This window comes from Lepus europaeus, chromosome 10 (genome assembly GCF_033115175.1).
Source record: "Lepus europaeus isolate LE1 chromosome 10, mLepTim1.pri, whole genome shotgun sequence".
In the NCBI taxonomy this organism is placed as follows: domain Eukaryota; kingdom Metazoa; phylum Chordata; class Mammalia; order Lagomorpha; family Leporidae; genus Lepus; species Lepus europaeus.
Genome location: NC_084836.1, coordinates 69,035,031 through 69,047,465, shown reverse-complemented (window position 1 = coordinate 69,047,465; position 12,435 = coordinate 69,035,031). Strand labels below are relative to the sequence as shown.

The window sequence follows — 12,435 nt, the reverse complement described above, 5'->3', positions numbered from 1 at the left end:
ATGCCAGCATAGCAGGCAGTGGTTTTACCCACTATGCCAAAATGCCGGCCCCATGACTTATCAAAAAACTCATGTGGGCAAACACTCTTATTAGGCCAAAATATTGGACAAACACTCTTACTGCTTCAGAGCCACATTTCATATAGCAAGTAATACTCAATGAGTAAGAGTCCTCCCTTTTCGTTCCCAATGACTCCCGTAAGATTTACGGAGCAGATCTGTCTGCATGTAACCTACTATACTTCAAGGGAATAATACAGACAACGGTTAAAGCTAAATAGGGGGGCTGGCGCCGTGGCGCACTTGGTTGATCCTCTGCCTGTGGCGCCAGCATCCCATATGGGTGCCAGGCTCCAGTTCCGGCTGCTCCTCTTCCAGTCCAGCTCTCTGCTGTGGCCTGGGAAGGCAGTGGAGGATGGCCCAAGACTTGGGCCCTGCACACGCACGGGAGACCAGGAGGAAGCTCCTGGCTCCTGTCTCCTGGCTTCGGATCGGCGCAGGCGCCGGCTGTAGCAGCCATTTGGGGGGTGAACCAACGGAAGGAAGACCTTTCTCTCTGTCTCTCTCCCACTGTCTATAACTCTACCTGTCAAATAAAAAAATAAAATTTAATTTAAAAATAAAAAGATCTTTAAAAAAAAAAAAGCTAAACAGGACGCTACTCTACCTCTCAGAAGAGCTTCACATGTAACCATTCTTATTCATATAACCTCTCACTGTAACGGAAATATTAAACCATCTATTTTCATTTCAGCCGTCACACCATGAAAAAAGTGAGGTTCTTTTTTCATTTTACTTCATTTAAAAAAAAATTTTTTTTTTTAATTTGACAAATAGAGTTAGACAGTGAGGGAGAGAGACAGAGAGAAAGCTCTCCCTTCCATTGGTTCTCCCCCTAAATGGTCGCCACGGCCGGAGCTATGCCGATCCGAAGCCAGGAGCCAGGTGCTTCTTCCTGGTCTCCCACACAGTTGCAGGCTCCCAAGCACTTGGGCTATCCTCCACTGCCTTCCCGGGCCACAGCAGAGAGCTGGACTGGAAGAGGAGCAACCGGGACTAGAACCCGGTGCCCCTATGGGATGCCGGCGCCGCAAGCGGAGGATTAACCAAGTGAGCCACGGCACCAGCAGAACATTTTACTTCTAGGAATATATATCTTAGAGATAGGTGCAAAAACACTCATGAAAATGCATGTACTTGCATGATATCCATAAGGAGTGGCCACTTTTTAAAAGTAATGCAGAACTATAAATTCTAAAATGCAAAAATATTCAAGATTTGTTAAATACACGTGAGCCTAATAGACTATGTGTGGGTGTCTGCCCGTGATGGGGGCAGGTTTTCCAGGATTACTCCTGGAGTGGGACTCGGGGTGAAGAGAGGGGTTATACCCTTGTTTACTGTTTGTATTTATCATTTTAGACATTACTTTCATAAAGGAAAAGCTAGTTAGAAATCTGCATTATAGCTGAAGGGACCAACACTGAACATATGCAGTTTTTTTAAAGCAAGCTGAATAATTAAAATGCTGTATCACTAAAGCAATTCTTACCGATTATATAGCACTGGCACAATGAATTTTGGGGAGAGCTAAAGAAAGCCTAAAGATTTTTTGGTAAATTTAAGGTCTGAAGACTATTCTAAAACAACCCTGACTTCAAGTAAAAATCAACATATATATATATATATATATATATATATATATATATACACACACACACACACACACGTACAAATGCAATAAGCAAATGTCACAGAGTCACAGATTCTGAAGGAACCTTAAACACCACCTAGTCGTGTCCGGCATTGTGGTGTAGCTGATAAAATCGATGCCTGCAATGCCAGCATCCCACACGGCACGGGTTGTGTTCCAGCTGCTCCATTTCCGATCCAGCTCCCTGCTCATGTGCCTGGAAAAAGCAGCCAAAGATGGCCCAAGTGTCTGGGCCCTTGCTACCCACATGGGCAACCCGGATGGAGCTCCTGGCTCCTGGCTTCCACCTGGCACAGTGCTGGCCCTTGCAGCCATCTGGGGAATAAACCAGCAGATGGAAAACTCTCTGTCTCGCCCTGTAACTTTTGATTAATTAATTAATTAAACATTTCTTCCAAAAGTCACCTCATCCACCTCATCCACCCTCCCACTCTCACCTCCAGAGAGAAATGGGGAAATAAACGGAAATCACAGCGGGCTGCTGAGGAGAGCAGAGCTCACTTCACTGAGGCTGAGAGCCAGTCCCAGGAGCAGAACACGACTGGAGACACCGCCTCAAAACGGGGCGACTGGGGAGAGTTCGCTAAAGAAGCATTTCGGCACAGTACATCGAGTTGTGCAGGTCAAGTTTAAACAGCTCACTCACTGAATTTTCTGGTTTCAGGTTTTAAGTTGTTTCAAACCAAGAGAAATTAGCCATGTTTCAGGTTAATTTTAATGAACAAAAATTTCTGTATAAAAAACATTTAAATGTTATCAAATGCCTTACACACACACACAGATACACACACACAAATCCAAATCTAATACAGAATCTTTGAACTTATCTTTGTTCACTTCCACATATTCTGTGAAGAGACTTCTGGATAAACCTTTCATGTGAAAACAGAAGATCAATGGCTATACAGTTATACACATGCGCGCGCGCACACACACGCACACACACAGACACCACACAATCGTTCTTAAGGAAGAAAAAAAAAACAGATGGTGAAAATGTCAATGGGATGGCAATAAATTTCTTATAAAGCTTAAATAAAAGAACACTACATGAATAAAAGAACATTCTAAACCAACAAAAGATGCAAAGAAGAGAACATGAAAGCAGGGATTAGCCTAACTCATTAATAAATCATTTTGAGAATGTCATTCAAGCATAGTGAGTTTTGGTTATAGATAATCTCAAATTTTCAACACCTAAAATTCTGTGATTGCGATAACTGATGACACTTAAAAATGCATCTGTGTGTTCAATATGTTGCAAGACTCGACGTGTGCATCATCACATAGGTGTGGTCTGCCTCTCCCAGTGGCTAACCCTTGGTTCACATGCAGTGCTTTGTCCTATTCATCAGGAGAGCCACAGGAGGAAACCCAGGCGAGCACGGCTGTGATGGGGGCGTTGTCGGTGCTGGATGGTGAAGAATGAGTGCCACGTTGCTCGGGCTTGGATTTCAGCATCACTACATGCTAGCTGCCTGTCCTGTCGCATGCTACAAGGCCACTATGTGTCTCCCCGGCCTCACCTGCAGTTACGTACATACACGGTTATTAAGAGGATTGACCAAGATAATCCATTAAGAATTTCTCTCACTTCCTGGCTCAGTGAGTGTTAACTAAAATTATTATTAGTTGTAACACTACTGGGGAACCAAAAGAAAAATTATCTCCATATTTCTCCTCATTGGCGAAGTTCTCAAAGACCAACTGTGGCAAAAAGCAGAGATGCTCACATGTTCAATGCAAAGGAGACTGAGGACCTAGTCTTAGGAATATAGGTGTTCATTTTTATATTAGGTAAAAATCACATGGCTCCATATCACAATATGTAACATCTTTCCATTCAACAGCACACAGTACTCCTCATCATCATGCCCTACAAACACCCTAAACGATGTGGAGTTTCTACTGACATTCAACCACAGGATCCAGAAACTGTGACTAGGAAACAGCTGCAGAACTGCATGCTGGGCAGTGATCTGTGTGTACCACGAAAGCCTGAGCCAACACAGACGGCTGGGATTCCGCCTCCACGGCCCAGACTCCTCCATACACAGTCAGACGGGTGAGGTGCTGCAGATCGCTGTCCATTCCTGTCTCGAAGGAGTCAGTTTGCAGGAGGTGTTGGAAGCAGCAGCCACTGAGCACACAATGCCCCTATTTCAGTATGATATGATAACTATCATTGGTTTCTGCTGTATAAAAAAAAAGAGAGAGAGAAAATGATCATTAGTCACCTCTAAAACACAGTGGGAGAAAACAAATATGGTAGGGTTCTTCTGAGAAAGAAACCACCCTCAGGAAAAAAGGCAGCATACCTTTGTAAAAATCTCTTTCAGGGCCAGCACTGTGGTGCAGCAGGGTAAGCTGCCGCCTAGAGTGCTGGCATCCCATATGGGTACCCGTTCAAGTCCTGGCTGTTCTACTTCTGATCCAGCTAATACGCCAGGGAAAGCAGCAGAAGATGGCCCAAGTGTGTGGGCCCTGCCACCATGTAAGAGATCTGGATGACGCTCCTGGCTTTGGCTTGGCCCAACTCTGGCCATCGTGGCCATTTGGGGATTGAATCAGTGGATGGAAGATCTCTCTCTCTCTGTGTGTCTCTCCTCTCTCTGTATTTTGTTTGTTTGTTTTAAAGGTTTATTCTTGACACCCCCCTCACAGCCACTCTACCCAGAGGTCTCTGACTTAAATCTTACTTTTCTCTAAATAAATAAATATATATTCTCCTCTTTCTTTTTAACTCTGCCTTTCAAATAAACAAATAAATTTTTAAAAATTAAAATTAAAATATTTTTCCTTTTAATATTTTTATTTAATTTTCATTTTATTTCAAACACATAGCAAGTCAGAGGTAGATGGAGAGAGATCTTCCATCTGCTAGTTCATTCCCCAAATGCCTGCAACGGCTAGGACTAGGTCCACCCCAAAGCCAGAAGCCCAGAATTCCATCCAAGTCGCCCACGTGGGTGGCAGGGCCACAGACACCTGAGCCATCACCTGCTGCTTCCCAGGGTGCCCAACAGCAGGAAGGAGCTGAGAGGGGGAATAGCCAGGATCCAAACTTAACCACTGCCCCAACGCCCCTCTCCGCAGCACACTTAGACTTAGAAAGGAATACTAGTGCAGTTGGTCCCCAGTTTCCAGTGGTTCCACTACAAACTTCTTACAAATGATTTATCTGTTTATTTGAGAGGCAGAGAGCGAGCTAGCTCCCATCATCCATTGGTGGAGCAACAGTGGGGGGTGGCTGAAGTTAGGAGTCGGAACTCAGTCCAAGTCTCCCAGGAAGCCAACTACCTGACACTTTGGTGCTGCCTCCCAGGTGTTCGTTAGCAGGAAGGTGGAGTGAGGAGCTGGCACCAGAGCTCAAATCTAAGCATTTGAATATGGGGAAACGGGCTGTGGGCATCCTAATCGGTGTCTTAACTGCTAGGCCAAAAGCCCACCCCTCACTTGAGAGATCTGGACATATAGTGGTGCAACAGCAGTATGTGTGCAGTAGAAACTACTTTGAGTGCTGACCCTGCCCTAGGCTAGCGCCAGGTAGTGCAGTACCTCTGGTGAGGGTGAGCAGCACAGTGAGCGCAGCTCTCAGCCACGCGGTCACGAGGGTAAGTAAACAACTGATACCCTACAGTGTACCATGTTGCTAAGCAGTAGTACTCTGGAAGTTTGGTATATTAAAAGCATTTTAGGGCTGGTACTATGGTATATCAGGTAAAGCTGCCACCTGCAGTGCCAGCATCCTATATGAACACCAGTTTGAGTCCCAGATGCTCCACTTCTTTTTTTTTTTTTTTTTTTTTTTTGACAGGCAGAATGGATAGTGAGAGAGACAGAGAGAAAGGTCTTCCTTTTTGCCGTTGGTTCACCCCCCAATGGCCACTGCGGCCAGCGCATCGTGCCGATCCGAAGCCAGGAGCCAGGTGCTTCTCCTGGTCTCCATGCGGGTGCAGGGCCCAAGCGCTTGAGCCATCCTCCACTGCCTTCCCGGGCCATAGCAGAGAGCTGGCCTGGAAGAGGGCCACCGGGATAGAATCCGGCGCCCCAACCAGGACTAGAACCCGGTGTGCCGGCGCCACAAGGCGGAGGATTAGCCTGTTAAGCCACGGTGCCGGCCAAGATGCTCCACTTCTGATCCAGCTCTCTGCTATGACCTGGGCAAGCAGTAGAAGATGACCCAAATCCTTGGGCCCCTGCACCTGTGTGGGAGACCTGGAAAAAGCTCCTGACTCCTGATTCCTGACTCCGGATCCGCTCAGCTCCAGCCACTAGCAGCCATCTGGGGAGTGAACCAGTGGATGAAGACCACTCGCTCTCTCTCTCTCTCTCTCTCTCTCTCTCTGCTTCTGCCTCTCTCTGTGTGTAACTCTGCTTTCAAATAAATAAATCTTAAAAAAAAAAAAAACAAGCATTTTCAACTTAGGATGGATGTAACAGGATGTAACTTTACTGTAAGTCAAAGAACATTTGTAACAAATATGCATTATAAAAGAAAAAACATGCCTCAGGGTAGGCATCATGGCCACAGGGTTAAGCTGCTGCTTGGGATGCCTATATCCTACACCAGAGTGCCAGTTCCAGTCCCAGTACCTCGCTTCCAATCCAGCTTCCTGCTAAGGGATCCTGGGAGGCAGTAGATGACAGCTCAGATGCTTGCACTTCTGTCACCCCTATGGGGACCTGGCTGGAGTCACAGGCTCCTGGATTTGGCCTGAGCAGCCTACTAGCTACCACAGACATGTGGGAAGCGAGCCAGTGGACCAAGATCTATCTCTGTCTCTGTCCTTCTCTCTCTGTCACTGATTTTCAAGTAGATGAAAATATAAAATTTTTTTAAAGATTTACTTATTTATTTGAAAGTCTGAGTTACAGAGAGAGAAAGGGAAAGACAGAGAGAGGTCTTCCATCCACTGGTTCACTCCCCAGATGGCTCCAATGGCCAGGGCTGGGCTAGGCCAAAGCCAGGAGCCAGGAGCTTCATCCAGGATCTCTCATGTGGGTGGTAGGGTCCAAACACTTAGGCTATCTTCCGCTGCTTTTCCCAGGCCATTAGCAGGGAGCTAACCAGTGCCTATATGGGATGCCAGCATCACAGGCAGCAGCTTTACCCACTATGCCACATCACCAGCCCCATAAACAAACATTTTTTAAATGCCTCAATGTCCTCATTTGTCAATGGAAGATGGAGAGAATGGTAGAGGTCATCAGGTACACTTTGTCTATAAGAGGCCAACTCACAGAAGGGAACAATCTTTAATAATGTCACTTTCTGGGCTGGCGCCGTGGCTCACTTGGTTAATCCTCCGCCTGCGGCGCTGGCATCCCATATGGGCACCGGGTTCGAGTCCCGGTCACTCCTCGTCCAGTCCAGCTCTCTGCTGTGGCCCGGGAAGGCAGTGGAGGATGGCCCACGTGCTTGGGCCCTGCATCCGCATGGGAGACCAGAGGAAGCATCTGGCTCCTGGCTTCAGATCGGCGCAGCGTGCTGGCTGTAGTAGCCACTTGGGGGGTGAACCAACGGAAAAAAGAAGACCTTTCTCTCTGTCTCTCTCTCTCACTGTCTAACTCTACCTGTCAAAAAAAAAAAAAAAGAGAGAGAGAGCTATCTTCTATGTACTGGCTCACTCTCAAAATGCCATCAACAGCCAAGACTGGGCTAGGCTAAAGACAGGAGCACTACATCTGGGTTTCCCACGTGGGCAGCAGGGACCCAAATACTTGAGGCATCTTTGAAAGGCAAAGAGACTGGGGGACAGGGGTGGGGAGGAATCTCTCATCTACTAGTTCACTTCCCAAATGCCTATACATAGCCAGGGCTGGGCCAGGCCAAAGCCAAGAACTCAATCTGGGTTTTGCTCCTAGGTGGTACTTGACCTATCACCGCTTCCTCCCACGGTCTGCATCAGCAAGAAGGTCCAACGTCGGGACACAGCCCTCCCAAGCAGTGTCTTAACCAAATGCCCACCTCTGAAAAAATGTTTTTAAAATTCTTAAGAGTACAATGTTTGTTTTACTATTTAATTACCTTTCATTGTGTCCAGAATAAAACAGGCTTCTTCCTGAAAGTTCTGTATCATCTGGAAAAAAAAGAAAAGGCAAGAAAATTTGCTGTTTATTAAAAACTTTGGTTAGTGGAATATCTTTGGATCCTGTGGCATTTGGTAACTTTAGATTTCAGTGGGAAAGGACCCCTCTATTTCTGTGCTCCCAAGGACTAGCCCAGATCCACAAGGGTTCACAAGGACGCTTCGCAGGCTGCAAAATGTATTTCCTGCAGATCCATGGACTCATGTGCTTTCTCCAACCAGTTTTCAAAAGCCTGCTTAACAAGCTTGTTTTCTTTTTTCCTCCTTCCATTTTTTTAAACTTTTATTTAATGAATATAAATTTCCAAAGTAAAGTTTATGGATTACAATGGCTTTCTCCCTCCCCATAACTTCCCTCCCACCTGCAACCCTCCCCTCTCCCGCTCCCTCTCCCCTACCATTCACATCAAGATTCATTTTCAATTCTCTTTATATACAGAAGATCAATTTAGCATATATTAAGTAGAGATTTCAACAGTTTGCACCCACACAGAAACATAAAGTGTAAAATACTGTTTGAGTACTAGTTATAGCATTAAATCACAATGTACAGCACATTTAGGACTGAGATCCTACATGAGGAGTAAGTGCATAGTGACTCCTGTTGTTGACTTAACAAATTGACACTCCTGTTTATGGCGTCAGTAATCACCCTAGGCTCTTGTCATGAGTTGCCAAGGCTATGGAGGCCTTTTGAGTTCACCGACTCTGATCATATTTAGACAATGTCATAGTCAAAGTGGAAGTTCTCTCCTCCCTTCAGAGAAAGGTACCTCCTTCTTTGATGACCCGTTCTTTCCACTGGGATCTCACTCGCAGAGATCTTTCATACAGGTTCTTTTCTCTTTTTTCTCCTTCCATTTTTGATTCTTCGATTTTAAAAACAGAGCCTTCTAGAACAGTGATCTTAAAAATGGAGTGTGCATTTCCTTGGGTTAACCGGTAAGATCTTCCAAGTGGTGCAGAGACACTGAGAGGCCTACACAGGAGAACCAACTCCCAGGTGTTCCACTTCCATTTGTGAGAAACCTCTTCATTTTCCTTCTCCACTCTCTTGTTTCACAGAAACAAATAAATGAGCTTCACTCTCCCAGAATCCTACTCGGGGGCCCTGTCCTCAGTGTGCCAAGGTGGAACTACAAAAATGAGCACTAATGACTGGGTAACAAACCCTCACTTGAGTCAGGTGATTCTCAATTCCTGCCTTTCGCTAGAAGGGAAGAGTGACCTGATCATAAACTGCCAAATGACAGGTGACTCAAAGTAATTTCTGATTACATCACCAGGTAGTTTTTGGTACATAATTCAAAAGTTAACCAAAACTCCACCCATTCCTGCCTGTCAATTTATCTGAACCACATTCCAATGCACTTCTATCTATGGGAGAGAAAGAGGATGGACTGATACCGCACGGCAGGCCATCCTAGTGCTCAACAGGCAATAGTCATCTACAGATTAATTAATTGTGCGCAAGGATGGCGGTGGGCCTGCAATAGTTCCATCTACCTCATTAACAGATGCCCTTCTAATAAATTCCTTCTTAATGTTTAATAACTACTTAACAGAATATGTAATATATTTGTTAATCAATTGCAAAATTGGTAATAACTATTCAAAAGAAATAAAAAGTTTAACTTTTATAGAAACAAACTTTTTGACTGAAAGAAATTTTTGTTTTAAAGAAACTGGTAGGGTAATCAATAAAAGATGCTTGAGCATAAACGTAAATTATGGGAAAATAAAATTCTAAGGGAGAAACTGAATGTAAGTATGAGCCTGAGGAAACAGAAGAATCATACAAAAATCCTAACTGTTAAAGTATAGTCATGTGGTTTTTAAATGGCTAACGGTAGTACTAAATCACACTTGTACTTAGGTTGTGTGGAATACAATTTGAAAAGTGATATACCGTTTCATTTTTCCATGTCATATATGCCCAGAAACGGCATCTTTTAAATTACTTGAACTTATAACAAAAATGTTGAGTCAACCTAAAAATGTGCAAAGAGATACATGGTTTTTTATAAATCATTTTAGGAGCTAAGCAAGCAAAGGTTAAAGCTCTCTGGTCTAGGAAACAGAATGCCCCAGCAGGACTGCTCCTGCTCCTGCTCCTGCTGCATAACCCGACAGATGAACAAAACCATCCTGAAAACCCTACCTCGTCACTGATGAGCACGTGGATCCCTGTGGGCCCCTGCTTGTAAATCTGGCTGATCTGGCGCGGGGAAATGCTGAAAAGTTGAGCAATCTTCTCCGTCAATTCAACAGCTGTCAGTTCTTCCAGGTAGACAGCATGGTACACTGCAGAAGGGAGAAGCAGCAGCAATCAGTATGGAGAGTTCTCTGCTCTTACAGGCGATTTGATCACTGGGGATACCCACATTTCTGAGGGACTCGGATATCATACTACTCGAGCGCTGCTAGCTGTGGGGCCTAGAGCAAGTTGTTTAATATTTCCAGGTCTCATTTTCTCCATCGACATGTTAAGATAACAATAAAATCCACTGTTAAGAGCAGACATTAGTTGTAAAAATTAAAACATGTGAAAAGCGTTGAGAACAGCAGCTTTTGTTCTTCAGGACTTGTTTGAGAAGCAGACAGACACAGTGAAAAGGGAGAGAGAGCGTTCCCAGCCACCGGCTCACTCCCAGGGCTGGAGCTGAGCACGTAACCCAGGCTCCCACACACGTGGCAGGAAGCCAACCACCTAGGCCAGCACTGCGGCCCCCAGGTCTGCATTAGCAGGGAGCTGCAGTCAGGAGCTGAAGGCAGGTACTGAAGCCAGGTGCTCGGATACGGGACTTGGCATCTTAACCACTGGGCCAAATGCCCACCCAACACCTGGCATCTTCGAGAGGCTCAATGGTTAACGATTGCCACTGCTTCCAGCAAATGCTGAATCTGCTGTTTGTAATGTTCCCTCACGCGTGCCCATAAGTCACCCCATCACCTTTCCTCACGTCTGTCCTGGTCCCTCCAGAACGACCTACCGAAGAAAGTACCATTTGAGTCTCCATCCTCATGCTTCTGCTGCTGCTGCTCCCTCAAGTGCAATGATTCCTGACAAACATAAATGGTTAACCTTGGACGCACCATCCTAAGGGGGAGGAAAGGGGGGTGGTTAGTCTTATATTTTCTAAAAGCACATTTTAAGGGAGAATTTGCATTTCTACATTAATAGGAGAGAGCAAGAGTTGAAAACTGGCAGCTCATTGGGCGAATGCCCTTCGTTTGCTATGTTGTATTAGCTCTCTCAAGGTGGACGGGTTCCTGTTTCTTAAGTTGAATTAGTTGGACAGGAGGCATTACATAAACCTTCAAACTCTTGGCTTCCCTTGAAAACTGAGACCTAGCCATCTGAGGCCATCACTCACACACATGAAAACAATTACATCTTCACCTTACACAATTTGCAGTTGCTACCTGGCCTGTGCAGTCACTTGAATATGTGATTGGCTATGGTTTGGATTGCACCAAGAGAAACTTAATCCAATCACAGTGTTTAGAGAGGGCCTTTGCGAGTGACTGGATTGGCCTGGGCCTTTGGGGTTGAGCCCCCGTCATTCGATTCTGCTGATTTTATGACACAGACACAGATGGACAAGCATGCTGCTCTCATATCTCGCCATGTTGTGCCCTGTGCAACCCTGGGACTCCCGCCCTCAAGACAACCATCACCAGAGGCAGAACGAGTAGGGCCTGCCTATTCTTAGACTGTGAATGTCCAGAACTGTGAGCCAAGCAAGCCTTTTCTAGTATAAATAAGGTGCTCTGGTACTTTGTCATAACAAAAAATGATTAACACATGACCCTTGGAGGGGTCATATACGCACTGTTTTATGGGTCAGGTTTTGGATACATCATTGACTTACAAATGCCAGCATGGTAAACTAGAGCATCTTAATTCTCTCATATCTCTCCTAAATGTCCTAAGCTCTCTTTCTGTTCCTCTTACTTCTTAGAAAAAGACATTAAATTACCTCTTGATCTGCTCATCTTATTCCTCCTATTTATAAGCTCTTTAGATAATACACTTAAAAATGAAAGATCTGTTCTTTACTTCCCCAAAGCACCAACTCTTGCATTTCAGTTTTTTCAAAATTTTCCAAGATTGCAGCCGATCTGATTTGACATCCCTTGTGACACACATGTCACCATCTATTTGATTAGTCATTGATTTGGTTACTACCACTGACTTGTATGGTTTGTCCATCAATATCACATGACCTGTTCAAAACTGTAAATCCCAGCAAGAACTACAAATTGGCAAGCAGACAAAAGTAATTCCTAACCCAGACTTAAGAAAGATCCCTTCTCCAGATGAAATGGATTCAGTGCCTGTGTCTTATTTTTGTTTGTTCTGTTTTCCTTCAAAACAAATATCACTAACTAACATACTTACTGTTCAGATCTCTACCTCTGCCCACTAACAATGAGTACCTTGTCTGTTTTCCTATATCCCCAGGACCTACAATACAATAGTACTGGCTCATGATAAGGACAATGAAGACTTAATGGATGAAAACACATCATGGAAATGAAAAATGGGACATCATAGGAAATTCTTTGGATCACATTTAAGAAAGGATTTTTTCATCTTGTTTAGTACATGGTAGGCATTAAAGA

At 44.7% G+C, this 12,435-nt stretch overlaps 1 protein-coding gene across 2 annotated transcripts in view; it reads right to left on the bottom strand.

Moving 5' to 3' along the window:
- Positions 1–2,391: 2,391 nt before the first annotated feature.
- Positions 2,392–12,435, bottom strand: part of TFCP2 (transcription factor CP2) — a 66,353-nt gene continuing 56,309 nt past the window's right edge. The window contains exons 12-15 of one of the 2 annotated variants that reach the window (XM_062203655.1): positions 10,800–10,906; positions 9,968–10,110; positions 7,746–7,797; positions 2,392–3,909 (exon numbers count right to left, since the gene is read on the bottom strand). In XM_062203655.1, coding sequence (XP_062059639.1) covers positions 3,872–3,909; positions 7,746–7,797; positions 9,968–10,110; positions 10,800–10,906 — 340 coding nt within the window. In that variant the 3' untranslated portion in view covers positions 2,392–3,871. The remainder of the gene's footprint in view (positions 3,910–7,745; positions 7,798–9,967; positions 10,111–10,799; positions 10,907–12,435) is intronic. The other variant, XM_062203656.1, reaches the window with a different exon arrangement.